The sequence below is a fragment of the Gopherus flavomarginatus genome, chromosome 2 (genome assembly GCF_025201925.1).
Source record: "Gopherus flavomarginatus isolate rGopFla2 chromosome 2, rGopFla2.mat.asm, whole genome shotgun sequence".
Lineage (NCBI taxonomy): Eukaryota > Metazoa > Chordata > Testudines > Testudinidae > Gopherus > Gopherus flavomarginatus.
The window spans coordinates 134,551,070-134,575,090 of NC_066618.1; the positions used below are offsets into that span (position 1 = coordinate 134,551,070).

At 40.1% G+C, this 24,021-nt stretch overlaps 1 protein-coding gene across 1 annotated transcript in view; it reads right to left on the reverse strand.

The window, feature by feature from the left end:
• SEMA5A (semaphorin 5A) overlaps positions 1 to 24,021 on the reverse strand; it is a 630,546-nt gene that overhangs the window by 369,499 nt on the left and 237,026 nt on the right. The window contains exon 4 of the mRNA XM_050938145.1: positions 16,829 to 16,874. Coding sequence (XP_050794102.1) covers positions 16,829 to 16,874 — 46 coding nt within the window. The remainder of the gene's footprint in view (positions 1 to 16,828; positions 16,875 to 24,021) is intronic.

Consider the following 24,021-nt stretch of genomic DNA (forward strand, 5'->3'; position numbering starts at 1 on the left):
AATTCAGTCACAAAAGAGAGACAGGCTGAAGTTGCAGTTTCAAAGTGGTGCAGTTAGCTTTAACAGAATCATTATTCAAAGGCATTACAGAGGAATTGAACACAGTGAATGTATAATTACATTCAATTAAGCAGAATCTGTTTGGAAAATAAAGTTTGCACTTTTCTCAGTGAAAAACATTTATTAACAAATCAACATCTCTTTAACAGGATTTGAAATCCTGAAAAAAAAATATCTTGGGTCTCCAATTTAATTTCTAATGATAAATATGAAAAAATTAATATATACAGTATGAAAATACTCATTGCAACAGCTACATTATTTTCATTAGTAATTAACTGATTTCTTTTCACTCTGCCCCACTTACACAGCATTACTGGAATTAATTCACCTAATGCTGCTTGTCCTGGGGTATATTATATAAGTACTGAATCCTTAAATTTTGCCAATTCAGTTGATAAAAAGCCTCTTTCATATGCAGATCCTTTATATGTCCTTGAATATAGAGACCTCAGTATCTAAATCACTCTGTTTTAAAGAAGTGCTGAACTGATGGTGCTTCTACTTGATGGTACCGGGCAAATTAGTCAAAACAAAAGTTAAGAATAAAATTGTCAGACACAGAGAAAAACATAAACTGTTGAGCAATAGTCAACATGGTTTCTGTAAAGGGAAATCGTGTCTTACTAATCTATTAGAGTTCTTTGAAGGGGTCAACAAACATGTGGACAAGGAGGATCCAGTGGACATAGTATACTTAGATTTTCAGAAAGCCTTTGACAAGGTCCCTCACCAAAGGCTGTTACGTACATTAAGCTGTCATGGGATAAAAGGGAAGGTCCTTTCATGGATTGAGAACTGGTTAAAAGAAGGGAACAAAGGGTAGGAATTAATGGTAAATTCTCAGAATGGAGAGGGGTAACTAGTGGTGTTCCCCAAGGACCAATCCTTTCATGGATTGAGAACTGGTTAAAAGAAGGGAACAAAGGGTAGGAATTAACAGTAAATTCTCAGAATGGAGAGGGGTAACTAGTAGTGTTCCCCTCGGACCAATCCTATTCAATTTAATTATAAATGATCTGGAGAAAGGGGTAAACAGTGAGGTGGCAAAGTTTGCAGATGATACTAAACTGCTCAAGATAGTTAACACCAAAGCAGACTGTGAAGAACTTCAAAAAGATCTCTCAAAACTAAGTGATTGGGCAACAAAATGGCAAATGAAATTTAATGTGGATAAATGTAAAGTAATGCACATTGGAAAAAATAACTCCAACTATACATACAGTATGATGGGGGCAAATTTAGCTACAAGTCAGTAAAAAGATCTTGGAGTCATCGTGGACAGTTCTCTGAAGATGTCCACGCAGTGTGCAGAGGCGGTCAAAAAAGCAAACAGGATGTTAGGAATCATGAAAAAGGGGATAGAGAATAAGACTGAGAATATATTATTGCCCTTATATAAATCCATGGTATGCCCATATCTCGAATACTGTGTACAGATGTGGTCTCCTCACCTCAAAAAAGATATACTGGCACTAGAAAAGGTTCAGAAAAGGGCAACTAAAATGATTAGGGGTTTGGAGAAGGTCTCATATGAAGAAAGATTAAAGAGGCTAGAACTCATCAGCTTGGAAAAGAGGAGACTAAGGGGGGATATGATAGAGGTATATAAAATCATGAGTGATGTGGAAAAGTTATTTATTTATTGCCAGAATACAAGAACAAGAGGTCATCAGATGAAATTAATAGGCAGCAGGTTTAAAACAAATAAAAGGAAGTTCTTCTTCACGCAGCGCACAGTCAACTTGTGGAACTCCTTACCTGAGGAGGTTGTGAAGGCTAGGACTATAACAGTGTTTAAAAGAGAACTGGATAAATTCATGGTGGTTAAGTCCATAAATGGTTATTAGCCAGGATGGTTAAGGAATGGTGTCCCTAGCCTCTGTTTGTCAGAGGATGGAGATGGATGGCAAGAGAGAGATCACTTGATCATTGCCTGTTAGGTTCACTCCCTCTGGGGCACCTGGCATAGGCCCTGTCAGTAGATAGATACTGGGCTAGATGGACCTTTGGTCTGACCCGGTACGGCCATGCTTATGTTCTTATTTACTTATTTGAAAGGTAATTGTGATCTCCAAGAAAGAAATTTCAATTACAAGACCAAGAGGTGGTTTCATCACTTTTTTTCCTGATAGTAATAATAAAATTACACATAAATTCAGGTGTAAATATCCACATTTTAACAATCCTAAATAAAATTGTGAAACCTTCCCTCTCCAAAGAGGGAATGCCTCTTTGTATGAAAAGATTACTTCCACAGTTAATTTCAAGCTGAATTACCCTATATATCATTGTTATCAAAGATGAGAACAGATCAAGTTATAGACACTGTACATTTGAGATTTCCAGTGTCTTCATAATGACCTATGATTTCTAATTTTTGTTCCTTATTTTAACTCATAGAACAACATAGCTGACAAGCAATAAAGTATTAGAATGATTCTTTAGCTTTACAGCACACAATAAATCATTTCCCAGGACCATAAGGATGCATCTCGTGATGATCCATAATTGTGGAATCAGGAAGCTTGTGTTGAAACCAGCAAATCTGATGTGCAACAAATAAATGTAGTTCTAGAATTAATCCTGTGATGGACCACAATCAACATATAGTGAGTCAACTGGGAAGCCCTGTATTAGAATGCATACTAGTGGCTATATAGCATTCAGTCTCTTAATGTTATTAGTATGGTGGCTCTTCTATAAACAACTAAATACAAATGTCAAACTCATTCTTGTCACTATAAAAGTCTGCAGCATGTTATGATTTATGTTGCTCAAATATTAGCAAAATACAATGGCAAAAATTAATATAGTTTAACATTTTTTTAAATCCCATATATTTCCAGTTTCTTAAATTTGAGACATGAAAAGTGCATGCATTACTCCTGGGGGAATTCTGCATCACTGCACAATGCAGAATTTGTGCAGCAGTAATGTTCTGTACAGAATTTCATTTCCCCTGCAGAATTGGTGCTACAGAGTTTCTGGCCACCACTAGTGGCAGCTGTACCCAGCAGAGCCGAGCTTCCAAGCTCACAAATACAGGACACTGCCAGGGGGAGAGGGAGGGTGAACTGGAGGGTTCTTGGCAGCTGTGGTTCCCAGCAAGTCCTGAAGGAAGGAGGTGGCATGCAGGAAACTTCATAATGCTCAGGACACAACATCAGGCTGTTTCTCTCTCTAGATCCCTGGGCTCTGGGGAATAGGAGATGAAGGTTTCTAGGCTGCGGGGGAGGGTGCCCCACAGTTGGGCTCTGGTGGGTAGGAGGTGTCTCAGATGGGACAGGCAGAGTTTTACCCCAAGATCTGTCCAGCTGGCACATGTGACACACACAGACTGAGGCACTGAAGAAAAGCATAGGAGAGAAACAGGAACTGGGTTTTCCTACAGTACTCTCTACTTCTGGGGAATTTTTTTGTTGTTGTCTGTATTGTTACAGACATATTTGCTGATAGTATTTTGAAATTACCCAAATAATTGAAACTGGTGTGATTATGTTGTGTTATTTTGAAGAATAAAAAATGCAGAATTTTGCAGAATTTAACATTTTTGGCACGGAATTCCTCCAGCAGTAACATACAAATCAGTGGATTTTCAACTCTGAGGGGAGTGCATACCCCCTATGCCCTAAATAAATGCAATGTTAGAAGACTATAATAGTTGTAAAATGAGTATGGAAGATATAAATATATGTACATGCATATTTTCACCCGTACAGTATTTCTTGTGTTTTTCAAACATTATTAGCTTTAACTTTTAGCCATGCATTCTCAGGTATTAATCATGTCTATTCTTCAGTAGAAATTATTAGTATATTTATACATTTATAAAATGGCTGTACTCTAGTATCTGGGTTCTATGCAATACTTAAAGAAAAAAAAACTGATAATTTTTGGAATCCACCTAACTCAAAAATAATCCACACCCTGATCTTATGTGGGACATTCTTGCTCTGATAATGACTGGTGACATTTCTAAACTAGTTAAAAGCCTGCAGGGCCAGCGAGGTGGGGGGAAGCCAGTACAAACTACCGGGGCCCGGTGGTCCGGAAGGGGGCCTGGGGCCTGGCTTCTCCGGCCCTTGCTTGGGGGGCCCAAAAACTTTTTTTCACTGGGGCCCAAACCCACTCTTGACGGACCTTAAGCCTCATTAAATAAAAATGTGTTCCACTATGTCCTGGATATTACCAAAATCCAGCTTAGGCAGACTGTCACTTGAGCCAGGTTTAAAAGTAAGGGCACACAACTAAGAACACTTGGCTAAAGGTACTATAAAGCAGGAACTCTGGCATGGGCAACAAGAGCAACCCAGCAGATCTCAGCAACGACACATACAAGGAGGACCCTACAGTGTTATGAAGATCATAATTAATACTCTGATTGGACCCAGAAACAAACAGGTGTGCTGAGCACTGGTGTTATCTGTTCATAGTAAGCCATCCCATCTGAGAGGAATGCAACATTTTACACTAGCTGCTTTTCAAGAGCAGATATTTCTCTAATATTATGCAGTATTTATTTGCTATATTGAATCTCTGTGTAATGTAAATAATCTCAAATATGAAGCAAATATCAACAAGAAATAATGTAGATGCTTTTGATACATTGTGACCTCTCTGTGCATTATTTAAATAAAATATGTTTTCACCTTGTCTGCCTTCAAATAATTCCTAAAAAACAGTTGCTGTTGAATGATTATAGGAATCGCATTCATACATTCAATATATAACATTTTAAATCACAGATAGATTTTCAATTTTAAGAAACAAAATGAGTTTCATATTTTGACATGATTTAGAGCATCTGACAGTATCTCATCATATTGTATTACCATTACGGATGGGTGAAGTGATTTGCTCCCAAAGCTGATGGCAACACTGGAGGAAGCCTCCTCAAAACAAGGAGTGGTGGGGGAAAAGTGGAGGGAGAATGTCCTCAAAAGATCTGGATGAGGATATTTTAATTAAACTCTGAAGAACTCAGCATCACTAGTTTAGATCAAGGCCTGGCTTCCTATCTCCAGGGGTGCTGGAACATGTTTATTGTGGGGGTGCTGAGAGCCACTGAACCAAACTGTAAACCCTGTATATAATGGAAACCACTTCAAGTCAAGGGGTGCTGCAACATCCCCTGCACCCCTAGTTCCAGCACCTATGCCCATCTCTGGTCAAAATTACAGTTCTGGATAGGGCTTGTTCAATGCCTGTAGAAGCACCTGTTGCATGAATCTTCTATGATTGGAAGCACCTGAAAGTGTAAATATTAATTTATCTACTAGAGTTGTACAAGATTGGAAAATAAAGGCCCTTTTTTAAAATGATCAGCAGGATGTACAGAATAGGATCAGTGTCCATAAAAAAAAATTGAAGCCAAGCATGTACAATATAGTTCCATGTTAGTATCTCTAAAAGGTTCATTAATAGTCACACCATTGGGGCATAAGGGCAGAGTGACACAAGCGCATAAGCTACTGCTGTAGTAACCACTCCACACTAGCATATTGTGTTAAGGGAGCAGGGGACCTGCTTTCAACCAAGACATGAATATTTTCTGCTCTTTTCTCACTATCTTCACTGACTAGTACACTTTTTTAATAAAGAGCCCACTTCTCAAAGGATGGCCCAAGTGTGAGAACAGGTACCACCTTGTTCACAAACAATGTGGATCTGTTGCAGACGCAATGAAAATAAGCTATTTGTTATTTTTTTAAAAAAATAAGTCTTCTGGGTAATTGGAGAAGAGCAGCGCTGTTGCTAAGATTTTTTTTTTTTAATTAATGCCTGCTTATCATTGCTGCTATACCACAGCCACATCAGTATAACACAACCCAGTGAAGATGTAAGTATTAGTGCTACTTTCTTTAAAAAAACAAACAAAAAAAGATACAGACAGTTTGAAAATTGGCTTCAGACACATTTATTTATATTGAACGCAATAGTATGCGGCTGGATGACCCTCACTTATACAAGTGTAAATTAAACATAAATCCTGTGAAGTCAATTGAGTTACACCTCTGTAAAACCAATCAGGCCCTTTTTGTGTGTATACTGCACTGATTTCTCCTTTTTTTCTAAGTTTTACACCAAACTAAACCTTGTATGTCCAGGTGACCTTGACATCCACTTTATCTTGGACCTTAAGTACAAGTACCTTACATTTAAAAAAAAAAAAAAGAAAAACTAAACTTTACTGTAGGTGAAGTGAAAAATTTCAGTACCGATTTTACCTTCTGCATTACCAAAACAAGCATGGAAAATTTATGTAAACCAAAAGCAAGTACAACTTGACCATGTGAAACAGGAATAAAAAAAGCTAAACTTCTCTTGGATAAATGGATGTGTTCAGACTCATCTGTTTAGAAATGTACTTGTGTATATTTCAGTACTGGCACAAATCTATGACAGATCGAGTGAATAAATGACAAATGATGCCCTGCTTTCTTTTTCTTCCTACTGCCCTCACAAAATGCTGACACCAACGGACAAACCAAGGTAGCAGCAGAGCACTAGAAACACTGTATTCTTAAAGAATGATATTCTCTATAAGAATTTTTCTATTTGTCAACTATTTCAAGCTATACAGGCACGCATTTACTCTACTTGCAAAAACGAAGACTCCAATCCTAAAGACCTTAATTTCAATGGAATTTCTGCCTGGGTTAATACTGTGTAAAAACTTCAGGACTACATCCCCAAAATACTAAAATTCAGTAAACATCACCATTTAATCTAAACTGTAGGTATTAATTACTATTTTATTATCAATCCATTCAAAAATGAACTTTTCCTATGCTCTAAGAGCTTCTGCCAAGCTTTAAAAATACAGTCAGTGAAAACAAAACCCAGCAGCAGTCCACTACAATAACAGTTAGCCTCTAAAGCAGTTCCCCTCCCACACAACATCCCTTCCCACAGACATCGGCCCAGTCTGGCCTCTGCCTCTCGAAATGCCAGTATCATCAATCCCAGCATTCTAAAATCTTGATTCAGTCTTCCAAAATCACAACATTGTTTTTAACCCAATGAGATTTAAAAAAATGAATACTTTTTATTTGCCATGCATCTTTTCAGACTTTAGGATACATTAGGGTCACGTTTCCAAACCATCACGAGGGTAAAAACCTTACTTTTTAAAAAATGAACACTGAGCTATTCAGGACGCATAAGTCTAGGAGGTGTGACCTTAATAAACATATCATGACACTCATGACAAAATAGTGAGAACTGGCAACCCTGAATAGACAGGCCTTCTGGTCAGCAAATCTGGGCTATTCAGATTAGAGGTGGTGGATTCCAAAACTGAGGGTCATTCAAGGATAATGCCCTGCCATAAGGATGAGAGAGGCAGTTTCTCAGGTAGGTAGATCTCAAGTAATTTATGGCTTTATAGGTCATATATATTTAGGTACATCTACATGTCACAAACATCGTAAAATTTTGCAAGCCATTTGCTGTATTCCACTTTCAACAGATCCAACAGAAAATGTTGATAATGGCTACAAATGTTTGTGTCCTCTGTTCAGTCTCACAACCAGTTAAAGGAGAACATCTTTATGACTTTTGCAAATGAACACACAGCAATTTGATGGTGAATACCCACAGATCTGTGAGTTCAACAGAGGCACCCATCTTCATTTATTTTTAAAATGAACTCTCTTGAAAAATATAGTTATATAGTCAAGACATTCCTTACTAACATCCCCTCTTGACTTCTAACATGTATTATTACTTGCACAGTTATGTGCATTTAGAACTTTTCAAAAATATGTGAAAAATACCCAGTAAACTGACTTAGTGCTGCCTAGATGGACAGCTATATATACAGTCAGTATATATACACAGTAGATAGATAGATATGATGTCCAGTAGATTTCTTTGCTAAAAGTTTTTACCTTTAAGGACAAAATTCCACAAGGGTTAAAATTGTTTTTAAAGGGGTACAGTATAGTAACCTTTATAATAATGAGGCCTATAAACTTCATGTCCTATTCTGAGGAGTGAAATACTCATCCTACAACTACACCTCTACCTCGATATAACACTGTCCTTGGGAGCCAAAAAATCTTACTGCGCTATAGGTGAAACCACACTGTATCGAACTTGCTTTGATCCACCGGAGTGTGCAGCCTCGCCCCTCTGGAGCACTGCTTTACTGCATTATATCTGAATTCATGTTATATCGGGTTGTGTTATATCAGGGTAGAAGTATAGTGCCTTGTAGGGCTTTTTTTCCTAATCCATAATCACCATACATTCGTTGTTCCAAGAGTCAGCTTTGAACTTATTTTACTTATATGCTTCCCTGGCAGGAGATTAAAGGGCTTTCAGCCTTTTTAACTTATCTTTATCCCCTTCACAAAGATAACTGCTGAGACATGTCAAATGCTGGTTCACTATAGACATTTTCATAGTAAAGCTGCTAACCCAAACAATAGGACTTTCCTCTAAAGGACAGAGCACAGAACCATGACATTGGATGGCATTTTCAATGTGCCAGCAATGAGTGATGACAACTTACTAGATAACACCCTATCTTATGTTTAGATACACATCTTGTCTCTTGTAATCTAACTCTAACTATCACTTTTACAAGAGGCTAGGGCTCTCTACTCTAATGGAAGTGCTATCTTTTTGATAAACGTTAACCTGCTTTTCATTTCCTCTGTGGAGATCTACATTTCAAATGGAGTTTTTAATAAGGGCCAATAAATAGAATGCACTCTGTATAAAGATTTCCTGAGTAAGTCTCTCTAATCGATACAGAATATTACTTTTTAACCAATAAATGTGAATGTATCCTTTGCAAAGTTATTAGGCAATTGCATGAAGCAGGGTGTAGTTATTTTACTGTATTAATGATTTTGAAAATACCATAATTATTCTTATTATAAAATGGCACTTTGTAATGACAAAATTTCTATTTTAAAAGTTTAAAGACAAATTTAAAACCAAGAATTCCAATTATTATCTTGCTGTTGCTAAATGGCTATTATGCACTACACTACAACGTTACATTGGTATAACTACATTGCTCGGGGGTGTGAAAAATCCACAACCCTGAGCAACACAGTTATACCAACCTAATCCTTGGCATACACAGCACTATGTCAATGGGAGGGCTTCTTCAGTCGATGTAGCTACTGCCTCTCACAGAGGTGGATTAACTAGCCCGACAGCAGAAGCTCTCCCATCAGCACAGTAGCATTTTCACTGAAGTGCCATTGCAGGGTTTTAAGTGTAGACCTGCCCATTGTCTGAAACTCTGGATATTCGGGATAACAATGTGTGATCCTACCTAAGGGTCTAGTCCTGCAAAGCAAAGCACATGCATAGTCCCACTGAAGCTTTTGGGAATACTCAGGCACATACACAGTTATTTATATGCATTAGCCTTAAGGATCAAGATCTAAATCTCAGCACTCTCTACTCTTTACCAGATTCTCAGATAAACACTTCCAACTAGTAGGTCAAAATAAATTGACAAGTTAGTTTAGGCTGAAAAAACAAACAAAAACTTTGAGCCAATTCTCATAAAATAAACAAAGCTATAACAATCTGTTCAGAAACTGGTGAAACATGTGGTGAATTGGAACATTCATCTCTGTGCTGATGCCTGTAGTATCTCTTGTGAGTGAGGAAGATTCAGCTATTTTCCTCTTCCCTCAGAAAAGTGACAACATAAAGATAGATCTTGAGCAATTTTCCAAAATAATGGAACAATAGATCTCTGGGCTGGATTGTCTCCATCCTCTTTGTGTTCTTAGTGTGCTACAGTGCAGGCTTCCTACTGCTAGATATTACTGTATATATCCTCTTCCAGATGTGAAAATGTAGATTATTAGCTGTAAACCAGATGCATATTTTTACAAAGGTTGTTTCTTGTAAAGTAATCAAAGTGATCAAAGCGGGAAGAAAAATTAAATTGAAGTTTTTATGTCATTATTATGACAACAACAATACTGTGAAAGCAAAGATGTAAAATTTACAGGTTAGGAGAAAATTTCTTCTGCCATTATGTAAAGCTTCAAAATGTTCAGTCACTTACAGTTTCATTCTTTGATTTTGATTTTTGTGCCCCCCCCCGCCTGCCACCATAAGAGTATTTTAACCTGTACTCATTTGATTATGTGAAAGTCTTAGGTTTCTTTCTTTCTTTCTTTTTTTAAGATTCTAGCTCTCATGACTGAAGAGAGAAGCTTGAAAACATGAACCATTAAAGCCTGAAATTAAAACAAAAAACAAAACAAAAAAACCCCAAAATATATTATTTTTAAGACAAATAATCTCATGATTTTTTAACTCTTGGGATTTACAATAATGTGATTTTAAAGTGCAAACATAAAGTAGCCCAGATATGCTTGAAACTGGGTCTAAGATCACTTGAAAAACTTAATGAACATCAGGCACACATGATGTCAGTTTTGTGTTCATAACATAAGTTGGCAAGTTTCGTGTTATTCTAAGTTTCAGTGAGAACAGTTTGCATTTCTCTTATTACTAAAGTTTTCTGATAAGACTTCAGGAGACCCCTTCTATCGCTTAACATTTCCAAACGAATACAGTAACTCCTCGCTTAATGTTGTAGTTATGTTCCTGGAAAATGCGACTTTAAGCAAAACGATGTTAAGCGAATCCCATTTCCCCATAAGAATTAATGTAAATAGGGGGGGTTAAGTTCCAGGGAATTTTTTTTCACCAGACAAAAAACTATATATTATATATACACACACAGAGTATATGTTTTAAAGAAACAATGTAATGTTATTCACAGCTATGATGATTGTGAAGCTTGGTTGAGGTGGTGAAGTCAGTTGGTGGAAGAGGGAGGATATTTCCCAGGGAATGCCTTGCTGCTAAATGATAAATTAGCACTCAACTGAGCCCTCAAGGGTTAACACGTTGTTAATGTAGCTTCTCACACAAGGCAGCATGAACACGGGGGAGGGGAGACAGCATAGCAGACAGAGACAGACACACACCTTGTGTGTGGGGGAGAGAGAGAGAGATGCACACTGCCCCTTTAAGTAAGCTGACCCACTCTTAAGTGCATTGTCTTTTTAAGTGGATCAGGAAGTTGATAGAGCAGCTGCTGCCCCAAGCGCTCTCTGTTTCTCTCCATCTGTGTCCCCTCCCTGCTCTATATGGAGAAGGGTAAGCAGGGTGCAGGAGCAGGGGGGAAGGGGACACCTTGATTTTAGCCCCGCCCCCCTCCTCCCCCTGCACAGCCAGCAGGAGTCTCTGCGAGCAGCTCCAAGGCAGAGGGCAGGAGCAGCACATGGCAGTGTGGGGAGGGACAGCTGAACTGCCCAGCAATTGATAGCTTGCTGGGCAGCTGCAGCACAGGGAACTTAGGGGTGCGGGCAGCTGATAGGGGAGCTGCCGGTCCACCTTGGTTACAGGCCTCCACCAGCTAACTGCAATGGGCTGCTCTTCCTGCAAGCAGTGGACAAAGCAGGCGGGTGCCAAACGACGTTAGAAGGGAGCATTTCATAAATTTAAATGAGCATGTTCCCTAACTGATCAGCAACATAACAACAAAACAATGTTAACTGGGACAGCTTTAAGTGAGGAGTTACTGTATATGACATCAGTAGATAACATTGTTTTCATACATAAACATTAAGGTGACCAGATCTCCCAGTTCACTGACATTTTCACAATTTTAAGGGACACTCCTTGTGTTCTGGCTACTTATATGGAAACTAGGACTTCAGCAACCCCATGGCTGATCTTGAACTGCTGCTATAGGGAATGTCTCAATGAACAGGAGCATCTACATGCCTTTAAGAGCAGATCTTTGGGACAGAAACTGTCCTGATTTTTTTTTTATGTCAGTAATGAACCAGGAAGGACAGGGGAGGGGATATTAACAAAGGGAAAGAAGAGAACAAAAAGGGAAAGAAAAGAAGAGAATATGGAGTAAATGCAAGCTATTGTGGTGGATTTTAAGAGTAAAAGAAAAAAGTTGGAAATGGAAAAGGTATGCTGAGAGAGAGAAAGAATTGAAGGAGGTGATGATGGGAGAAAATGGCCATGTGTTCTGTTTCTTTGTTTGGAAATATGGTCACTCTAAAAAGACATGGAAGTGGAGTGGAGGAAGCATTGTCAAAGGCTGCAGAAATGGTAACCTAGAAAGTACTAGGGAAAGTTTTGGACTTTGGATAAAACACCACAACAACACAGAATTTCAAAGGACTCTGGGACTGAAGGGCTTCTGCTCAGCCCTGTAAATCAGGAACTTAATATAATATATACACGGATTTCTGTGCTGGTCTTCTTTGTTCTGTTTCCCCCTTCCCCCCAACAGTAATTAAAAAAAATATTCAGTGGAAATTGAGATACTCCTATAATCTATAGATCTCGGACACATTAGAAACAGCTATATCTTGTTTGGAGCCATGATCTCTGTCAGTGGCAAATTGTGAACTTGAATCTACACACTGACAAAATAAACAAGAGTCTATGAGGTGAGATCAACACAGGGGATATTCTGATAGGTGTCTGCTATAGTCCACCAGAACAGGAGGAGGCGATAGAGGAGGCTTTTTTCGGACAACTAACAGAAGTTTCCAGATCACAGGCCCTGATTCTCATAGGGGACTTCAATCATCCTGACATCTGCTGGGAGAGCAATACAGCAGTGCGCAGACAATTCAGGAAGTTTTTAGAGAGTGTTGGGGAAAACTTCCTCTTGCAAATGCTGGAGGAATGAACTAGGGACCGTGCTCCTCTTGACCTGCTGCTTACAAACAGGGAATAATTGGTAGGGGAAGTAGAAGTGGGTGGCAACCTGGTCAACAGTAATCATAAGGTTGCTGAATTCAGGATCCTGACAAAAGAACATAAGAACGGCCGTACCGGGTCAGACCAAAGGTCCATTTAGTCCAGTATCTGTCTACTGACAGTGGTCAATGCCAGGTGCCCCAGAGGGAATGAACCTAACAGGCAATGATCAAGTGATTACTCTCCTGTCATCCATCTCCATCCTCTGACAAACAGAGGCTAGGGACATCATTCCTTACCCATCCTGGCTAATAGCCATTTATGGACTTAACCACCATGAATTTATCCAGTTCTCTTTTAAAAGCTGTTAATAGTCCTAGCCTTCACAACCTCCTCAGGTAAGTAGTTCCACAAGTTGACTGTGCACAGTATGAAGAAGAACTTCCTTTTATTTGTTTTAAACCTGCTGCCTATTAATTTCATTTGATGACCCCTAGTTCTTATATTATGGGAATAAGTAAATAACTTTTCCTTATCCACTTTCTCCACATCACTCATGATTTTATATACCTCTATCATATCCCCCCTTAGTCTCCTCTTTTCCAAGCTGAAGAGGTCTAGCCTCTTTAATCTTTCCTGATATGGGACCCTCTCCAAACCCCTAATCATTTTAGTTGCCCTTTTCTGAACCTTTTCTAGTGCCAGTATATCTTTTTTGAGGTAAGGAGACCACACCTGTACACAGTATTCGAGATGTGGACGTACCAAGGAAGAAAGGAGAGCAGCAGAATACGGACCCTGGACTTCAGAAAAGCAGACTTTGACTCCCTCAGGGAACTGATGGGCAGGATCCCCTGGGACGCTAATATGAGGGGGGGGAGGAGTCCAGGAGAGCTGACTGTATTTTAAAGAAGCCTTATTGAAGGCGCAGGAATAAACCATCCCAATATGCAGAAAGAATAGCAAATATGGCAAGCAGCCAGCTTGGCTTAACAGAGAAATCTTTGCGGAGCTTAAACACAAAAAGGAAGCTTACAAGAAGTGGAAACTCGGACAGATGACTAGGGAGAAGTATAAAGATATTCCTTCAGCATGCAAGGATGTAATCAGTGAGCCCAAAGCACATTTGGAGTTGCAGCTAGCAGGGGATATGAAGGGTAAGAAGAAGGGTTTCTACAAGTATGTTAGCAACAAGAAGGTCATAGAAAGTGTGGGACCCTTACTGAATAGGGGAGGCAACCTAGTGACAGATGATGTGGAAAAAGTTGAAGTACTAAATGCTTTTTTTGCTTCAATCTTCACAGACAAGGTCAGCTCCCAGACTGCTGCACTGGGCAAGGGTGAGCAGCCCTCAATGGTGGATGAACAGGTTAAGCACTATTTAGAAAAGTCCACGTGGCCGGACGCAATGCATCTGAGGGTTCTGAGGGAGTTGGCTGATGTGATTGCAGAGCCATTGGCCATTATCTTTGAAAACTCGTGGTGATCAGGGGAGGTCTCAGACTACTGAAAAAGGCAAATATAGTGCCCATATTTTAAAAAGGGAAGGAGGAGAATCTGGGGAACTACAGATCGGTCAGCCTCACCTCAGTCCCCAGAAAGATCATGGAGCAGATCCTCAAGGAATCCATTTTGAAGCACTTGGAGGAGAGGAGGGTGATCAGGAAAAATCAACATGAATTCACCAAGGGCAAGTCATGCCTGACCAATCTGATTGCCTTCTATGATGAGGTAACTGGCTCTGTGGATATGGGGAAAGTGGTGGACGTGATATACCTTGATTTTAGCAAAGCATTTGATATGGTGTCCCACAGTATTCTTGCCAGCAAGTTAAAAAGTATGGATTAGAGGAATGGACCATAAGGTGGATAGAAAGCTGGCTAGATCATCGGTCTCAGCGAATAGTGATCAACTACTTGATATCTTATTGGCAGCTGGTATGAAGCAGCATGCCCCAAGGGTCAGTCCTGGGGCTGTTTTTTTTTTTTTCAACATCTTCATTAATGATCTGGATGATGGGATGATTTGCACCCTCAGAAAGTTCGCAGAGGACACTAAGCTAGAGAGAGAGGTAGATACGCTGGAGGTAGGGATAGGGTCCAGAGTTACCTACACAAATTGGAGGATTGGGCCAAAAGAAATCGGATGAGGTTCAACGAGGACAAGTGCAGAGTCCTGGGGGACCTTCTGCAGAAGTTCTGGAGAAAAGGACCTGGGAAGTATAGTGGACAAGAAGCTGGATATGAGGCAACAATGTACCCTTGTTGCCAAGAAGGCTAATGGCATATTGGGCTGCATTAGTAGGAGCACTGCCAGCAGATTGAGGGGAGTGATTATTCCCTTCTATTCAGCATTGGTGAGGTCACATATGGAGTATTGCTTCCAGTTTTGGGCCCCCCACTACAGAAAAGATGTGGACAAATTGGAGAGAGTCCAGTGCAGAGCAACAAAAAATGATTAGGGGGCTGGGGCACATGATTTATGAGGAGAGGCTGAGGGAACTGGGGTTATTTAGTTTGCAGAAGAGAAGAGTGAGGGGGGATTTGATAACAGCCTTCAACTACCTGAAGGGAGGTGGGGGTTCCAAAGAGGATGGAGCTAGGCTATTCTCAGTGGTGGCAGATGACAGAACAAGGAGCAATGGTCTCAAGTTGCAGGGGAGAAGGTCTAGGTTGGATATTAGGAAAAACTTTTTCACTAGGAGAGTGGTGAAGCACTGGAATGGGTTACCTAGGGAGGTGATGGAATCTCCATCCTTAGAGGTTTTTAAGGCCAGGCTTGACAAAGCCCTGGCTGGGATGATTTAGTTGGAGTTGGTCCTGCTTTGAGCAGAGGTTTGGATTAGCGGTCCTGAAGTCTCTTCCAACTCTAATCTTCTAGGATTCTATGAAATGCTAATGGCTGCTTCAGATCCATTTTAGTGCCTTGGGTCAAGAAGAATCTCAATATTGAAAAACTGAACAATATTTTAGGAAGTGAAATATAAATTGAAAATCTTTAGGTGAAAGTAGTTAACCTGGATTCAAAGTAGATAATATTAAAACTCTGATAGTGCAATTGATGTCCAACCTTAAGAACAAGAACACTACTTTGTGGGATGCTGTAATCGTGGCAGCTCACTAGATTGCTTAATCTTTTGCCTCTACTATTGTGGGACCATAGGGCAAGGCATTTCTTGGCCTAATTTGTACACGTACAAAATCTTCGGGCTCCACAAACCACAAGGCCAGACTCACTCTAATTAACTGACATTTTTTCATATTTAGAAATACAAGATTGTATTATGCAATAATAGCCAGGGAATTCAACATAAAACAGTAACAAACAAAAACAACAAAGGTGTCAAAAACTACAAATTCCTATTTTGTATTTCCATACCATAACTCAGAGCCAATTTAAATCAAAGTCAGTAAAACAATTTTTAGAGCCAAGAACTCAAAAAGGATGAGAAATTCTTTTGTTTTTGGCAGTGTGCGCTTGGCAAGAATACTACTGTATTGCTGTAAAAAGAAAAGGGATTCAGAGGCCAGTGTGAATATAAGGCTGAGATACATGACAAATTCTGAATGTGGCAGCCTCCTATGTCCTTACAAAGTTCAGGGGGGAAATTAATTAATCTGAGTTTTTTTCTAATCTTTTCTTGAAGCCTGAAGAATTGGATTTCAAGCTCTAATAACAGGGATAATGTATTCTTAAGAGAGTTTCACGACAAAACCATAGCAGGGTACTCAGTTGCAAGTAAGACCACTTGTACAGTACAACAACCATTTCTCTCCCCATCTTCCATTTTGTAAGCATTAACTCACAAAAAATCACAGTAGATAGTGAGATAACAGCAGGACTGTATGGCCCAGGACAAAGGCTAATCTGGAATTAAAATGAGTAATGTGATTTACATAATGAGGGGCAACAAAGATGACAAAAATAGCCATTCAGTCTGCTGAAGCATCTGAATATCTTGATTAACAGCTTTGAAACATTTATTTCAACACATCAAAACCAGAAACTAATTGAGATAGACAGAAAAATATATTGCACGTACCTGGATTAGAGATAGATCTTCAAGATGTAACCTGAAGAGGTAGTTTCTAGGGTGAAGAAAAAAAGAAAGAAAATTCTTACTAGTCCTTTAAATAGCAGTAAAGCAATAACTTACTACAACGTTATGTGGTTAGAACAGGGCCTGGAATTCAGAGTTCTTGGTTTCTATTCTGAGCTCTGCCACTGACTCAGAGAGAGTCCTTAGGCTTTAAGGGACATTTCAAAACTTACTTCTAATTTTGGGCCCCTATAGCCTGTTTTTCAAAACTGCTGAGTATGCACAAAGCCAGGTGAATTGAAGTGCTATGACAAACAGACATCACATTTTTGAAGTCAGTGGAGTTGTGACCACCTATATAAGGACTGAAATTTTCACTTCAAAAAATATTTTCTCTCTATGCTTTTAACCTACAGTAATGTTTACAATGAAAACATTATAAACTCAGTCAACTTCTTATGAAATTAAACAAGAACAAATATGTGTGCCTATGTGTTTTATTTTATTTGCTGAGTTGCTAAAGCATTTCCCATTTATCTACTGTTTAGTAAAAGCTAAGGGCTTTACGTTGCCATGCGTTACTACCTAAAACTCCTACTGAATTTGATGGGAATTGGAAATGGAACAAGATAAAGACATGATTGTAAGTCACTGTGTATGAAATCACTGGAAAATATGAGATAGAGTTGTCAAGCAGATGAATTTGTATGACTGAATACAGAGTTTGAAAATTTCCAGCATGTGCTTGTACAAAGACTACATTTTCTAGCATAAATGAGATACAGGCATTCTCGGACTCATGGCACAATTGGTTCATGAAAATTGCGTAATAAGTCAAAACGTCGTAACTTGGAACCACAATCCACTCCATTGCAGGACCAAGCATTGTAAAGTCTAAACCAATTGTAAGTCGAATCAGGGAGTAAATTCAGAAACGTTGTAAGTACTGTTTATTGTAAGTCGAACATCATGAAGTCAAGGACTGTCTGTATATCTATGCTGCCATCACTCCCCAGAACAATACTTGTTTAGTTAATATTGTTGTACCTTCACAAGTCAGTTCTATTACCCACACCCTAATATCTTAATTCTAGAACTCCTACTTAGAAGGATGCAGAATTTAATAATTCCACATCCCTGAATGAACCAAATAATGCTACACCCTACATGTATGTTTAACTCAGTAGTTCCCATCCCTTTGGGCGTGTATTCCCCTATTTGTGACAGGTCTGCACCAGGACTCTGCCATTTCCCATTGCTGCGTTTCCCTGGTTGTTGTTGTTGTTGTTTTTGCTAAATCTCTCTCCATTTCCCTCCTTTTTCATCTATTTTTGCTTTACATTTTCACCCACTATCTTCCAATTCTTTCCTCTCTTTCTCTACCTTTATGTGAAGTCCCTAGTTCTCAGTCTCTCTGTTTTCTCCCCCTTCTCCCTCTCTCTGCCATTCCCATCATCTTCAGTTTCCCCCTCTCTCTTCCAGATCCCTCCCTATTTTCTTCACTTTCTTCCATTCCCCACACCACCACCCTCAATATAGCTCCCCTGTTTTGGTCTACTTTTTCTCTGTTCCCTAGTGCAAAAGTTGGTACCAGGTGAAAAGTTTCTCCATGGACTATTCTCCTAATAGAAACAAGTCTGCAGGCCCTTCTCATGGCTGTTAAATGGCTAAAAGGCCAGATTTTCAAAAATGCATTTCGACTCCTAAAGATTCAGATAGACCCTAGTGGGATTTTAAAAAGTACCTAAGCAGGTTAGGTGCCTAACTCCTATTGAAATCAATAGGAATTAGGTGCATAACCTACTTAGGTGCTTTTGAAAATTACCATCATCAGCAGCTATCCCTCAATACGAGGATGATGTCTGACAGGAGAAATGTCACTCATGAGACTAAAAATGGCTGAGGAATTCAATCCAGGCTCTACAGGTTTTTCCACCTATATGAGAAGTGGTAGTTTGGAGAGAGCACAACTGCTGGCTGGGATACTGTACACTTTCCTTACCTCCTCTGCCATTTCTCAGCTTCTTGAGCAAGGCCATTATCTTCAAAACAGGCTGAAGCTTGATGTATGATGCAATGCCATTGCAGTCTATTGCCAGCCAGCTCTTCCCAGTTCATGACCTTGCTTCTTAAGATACTTTCATGGTGTCCTTGTAGCATTTCCTCTGTCCCCCTACAAGTCCTCTTACCACGACTAAGTTGAGAAAAGAGGACTTGCTTCAGAAGCCGAGTATCAGCCATCCAAACACAATGGCCAGCCCCACAAAGTTGATGTTTTATAATCTTTGCCTCAACACTGGTGATATAGCTGAAGAGAGAATACTGGCATTGGTGTGACGGTCTTCCCATCTAATATGGAAAATCTTCCTGCAGCAGCATTGTTGGTACCACTCCAGATGCATAAGATGGCTTCAGTATGTCACTCATGCCTCACACCCATAAAGAAGAGTGGGGATGAGTACTGCGTTATAGACCAGAATCTTACTTTACATCCGCAGATCTCTGTCAATGAAGACATGATGAAGCAACTTTCTGAAGGATGAGTTGGCACAATGGATCCTATGTTTGATCTCCACATCTAGATTGGCTGTCTGGGAGATGGGGCTACCAAAGTTTTCCAGGAATTCACCACTGATGACAATTTGTGAGAGAAGGAAACTTGTGCTGGGGCAGGCTGGTGAAGCACCTTAGTCTTTCCAATGTTGAGGGAAAGCCCCAGGCTATGATAGAGTGAATTTCAAGTCAGCCTTGGTGTGCATGAGTATAGCATAGTCATCAGCATACTGAGGGTCAGTAATAACAGTCCTGGTGATCTTAATTTTAAAATGAAGATGCCGAAGGTTGAAGAACTGGCCATCCATGTGATACTCAATCCCTATTTCAGAAGAAAGCAAGTCATGAATAAGAAACAAGATCATGGCAAGATGGATGGAAAAAAGAGTTGGGGCAACAACACAGCACTACTTAACACCAATACAGATGGTGAACTGGATGGTGGCAGTCATCCCATTATGAAGGAGCCTGAGAATGCAAATGAACTTCAATGAACAACTGAGCCTAGACAACAATTTCCATAAAACTTCATGATTGATGGAATCAAAGGCCTTAGTTAGGTCAATCAATGCCATAAACAATGGCTAGTGTTGTTCTGTACATTTCTCTTGGTTCTGTTGAAAACAAAAATCATGTCAGTGGATGTCCCAAGATGGTCTGAAACCACATTGGGATTCTGGAAGGACATAATCTGCAAGAGAGAGGAGACAGTTCAAAAGAATGCGAGCGAGGATCTTCCCAGCAATGGAGAGGAGGACAATGCCTCAGTAATTCCCAAACATTGACTTGTCCGCTTTCTTTAAAAATATCACATTATCATTCTTAGGTCAGGTGGTCGTCTCCTGGAACCATTACCTTGTTGCGGTGGAGAGACTTGTGTGTTCCACTGACCCTCAGAACTATGTTGTCTTATACTCCTGGGAGGGCCACTCTTGGCAAACAGTTCTGAAGTAAGGTTCCAAATGAAGTGTGGTCCAAACTTCAAGACCTCAACTGGTTGTCTTGGACATCCCTGCCACCAAGTCCAGGACTCCTTCAAGTTTTGAGAGGTTTCTGCCAGCGCACTGCCTCCCCCATGTTAAAAGATTTCACACGTAGGCCTCTGCCAAAGGTGTTAATATCTCCCACTAACAAAGTCCTGCGGTGATGGATGAGTGGTGTTGGGGACAGGAACAGTGATATCTGGGAGTCCCTAGTCACAAATCTGTAAGCAGGCAGCAGCCATGTGTTGGTCGTCTTGCATTTGGAATTTTGAGATAGAAGCGCAGCTGCGGTTGTGACTGAGCAGTCCTTTTCAGGATTACCTCTGCTCACCTAGAAAAGATGCCCTAAACATAGGCTCTCTCACACACACCCCAGCTGGATGGCCATGTCCAGGGGGATCATTCTACCTAAAAGCAAAACATACAAAGCAAAGAAATGAAGTTTGCCAGTTGGAAATGTTTGCACTCTCATGGGTTCCCCAAGCAGTAACTGTCCTGAAAGAAGAATTGCCAAAACTGCTAGAGAATTTGCAAGATATTATATTAATATTGCTTCCCTAAATTAGACCAGTCAGGCAAGTGAAAGAAGATGGAGGTGGCTATACTTTCTTTTGGAAAGGAAAGTCTTCTGAAGAGAAGCATATTTATGGTGTTAGTCTTTCCATCAAGCATAAGATTGCTAGCCAACTTTTAGAACTCCCTATCAGCTATAGACAACACAATGAAATTCAACGAAGACAAAATTCAGGTGCTACACTGAGGGAAGAAAAACCAAATGCACAAATACAGAATGAGGAAAAACTGGCTTGGCAGCAGCACTGCTGAGAAGCATCTAGGAGTTGTGGTGGATCACAACCTCAACATGAATCATCAATGGAATGCAGTTAGAAAAAAAGCAAATGCAATTTTAGGTTGCATTAACAGAGGCGTAGAAGGCAAGTCACAGGAGGTGATAGTACCGCTCTTCTCAGTGCTGGTTAGGCCTCAGCTGGAGTACTGTATCCAATTTTGGCCATAAGGGATAAAAAGGAAGTAGAGAAACTGGAAAAGATCCAGAGGTGAGCGACAAAGATGATCAAAGGGATGGAATGCAAGTGACATGAGCAAAGACTGAAGGAACTAGGTATGTTTACTTTGGAAAAGAGGAGATTAAGGGAGGATATGATGGTGGTCTTCAGATACTTGAAAGGCTATTATTTAAAAAAAAAAAGATAGATAGATAGATAGATAGATAGATAGATAGAAAGAAAAAAAGTTGTCCTGCCCTCTGCAGCAAAAGAGAACAAGAGGCAATGGGTTCAAACTACAGCATAGCAGATTTAGATCAAATCTCAGGAAAAAATTTCTAACTGTAAGAACAGCAGGACAACAGAACACACTGCCTGGAGAAGTCGTGGAAGCTCCTTCCATGGAGGTTTTCAAAAGGAGGCTGGATAGCCACGTGCTTGGATGGTTTAGGTACAACAAATCTTGCATCTTGGCAGGGGATACACTAGATGACCCTTGCAGTTCCTTCTAACCCTATGATTCTACCCTTTTCATTCTGTTTCTATCCCTCTGTCCCACTCCTTAGCTCTTGTTCCTCTCCACACCCTCTGCTCTGATCCACCTCCTACCCTGGTTCTCACCATCATCCAGCTTTGCTTCCTCAGCCCCAACTCTGGTTCCTGGTCTGCTCCCCTAACTGCTTCCCTACCGCTACCCTGCTTCTGCTCTCAGTTCTCGGGCCTGATACCCCAGTGTTCAAGAAAGTCCTGCTCAGCCCCTGCAGCCTTCGGCTGGAGCATGCTCAGTACAGAAGAACTCTTGGAGATTTTAGTTGCCAAACTTCAAACAAGTCTCTACTAAGTACATTCAAAATGAAATTTTTCAGAGGCTTGGCCAAGTATGGGCAGTTTTCAGTTCTCAGGTGAAACTTAAAAAAAAAAAAAAGACAAAAAAAATCAGCCTGGCACAGTCACGTAGCATTAGGGTGACCAGATAGCAAGCGTGACAAATCAGGACAGGGGGAGGAGGATAATAGGTGCCTATATAAGAAAAAGCCCCAAAGATCGGGACTGTCCCTATAAAATTGGCATATCTGATCACCCTACCTGGCATGGAAAAAAATCTCAGCTTAAAAGTCTGGCAAATGAAAACTGGCAACCATAACTGTAGATGATGCTACAAGCTAGTTGGTACTAAAAGCTCTACCCATAATTAAACAGATAGAAGTGTGGCTTTATGAATCACAGAAAAATTTTTTTATTTGTAAACAGTACCTTTGAAAGATTCATAAAGAGACATACATGGAATCCACCAATGCCATTTTTGCAATCAATTTTCAGAGCAAGCGTGGACAGAAGTATTCCAGTTCTTTATCCAGTTAGATTAATTTATCAAGCATGTCATGAAAGTGAGACTGTCTCCACTTTTTACTCTGAGGCATCCAGCACACACATTTATTTTACTGTCAAAATAAATTTTGTAGTGGGGTATCTGTAACAGCTTAAGGATTTCAGCATATTATGGTTCGAGAAACACAGTACTGTGTTTTGCATCTGTCTACTACTCACTTTTTCTTCATTTGGAAACTAATGTATAGACTTGTCTCAGACTGATCAAGAGATGACTTCTGGGTACAACCAGGTCCCCACTGTCCATTTCGCTCATACAACCCACAACCAGTTCACAAAGAATAAACAACATTTGGCTTACATCTCACAAGTTATATCCAGTGGAAACCCAGCAAAAGTTAAGAGATCCTGGACTAGAACTTCTGATTTAATCATCTGTGCAACTTAAATTAAAGCTAAACAAAAATACAAAATTCATCTAGCACTAATTTCCACCCAAGTCTGAAATAGCCCAAATCCACTGACCTTCGGAATATGCTGCAAGACACATGTATTTACATGGGCTAATGTGAAAAACAAGCCTTTGAGAGAAATCAGATGTGTGGGTGAAGGGGAGATTGATGTTCTGTGGGCAATCTAATTTTGTTCTCATAACTTTGGCAAGGGCGCCTAGAGCCTTGGACTTTTTTATTTTTGGTATAAATCTAACAGTAATTTTCCTGACAGAAACAACATAATCATACATTTATATGTGAACTCAGGGTTCCTACTGGAGTCAAATAGGAGACTTGTTACACACATACAGACACACAGACTGAACATCTATTTAACAGCACACAGCACAGATGCATAGCACAAAGAATATCACATCCAGTTGAAACTGGGTGCACATATGCATTGGTTAAATTTAAGCACATGAGTAAGTCCTATTGGCTTCAGTGCAACTACTCACATTCTTTAAGATTAAGCAGATACTGAGAACTGGTCTACACTACACAGTTAGGCATCTTACATCAACCTAATTGCATCAATGTACACACTACAGCCTTGCCCCGCTGATATAAGTGCCCTACTACACTGACATAACTCCACCTCCATGAGAGGTATACGGCCTATGTCAGTGTACTTAGGGTGATGCAGTACTTACTTACATTGGCTGTCTTGTCAATTCCAGGGCTGCATGCTGGAGAAGAAGTCAAGAAACCTTGGCTCCCTGATCCCAGCCAGGCTGCACCCGTGGACAGCTGCCCCCTGGTGGGAAGGTGAGAAGCCTGGGTGGCTGGGGAGCCAAGAGCCTGGGGAGCAACTGGGCTTCCTGAGGTGA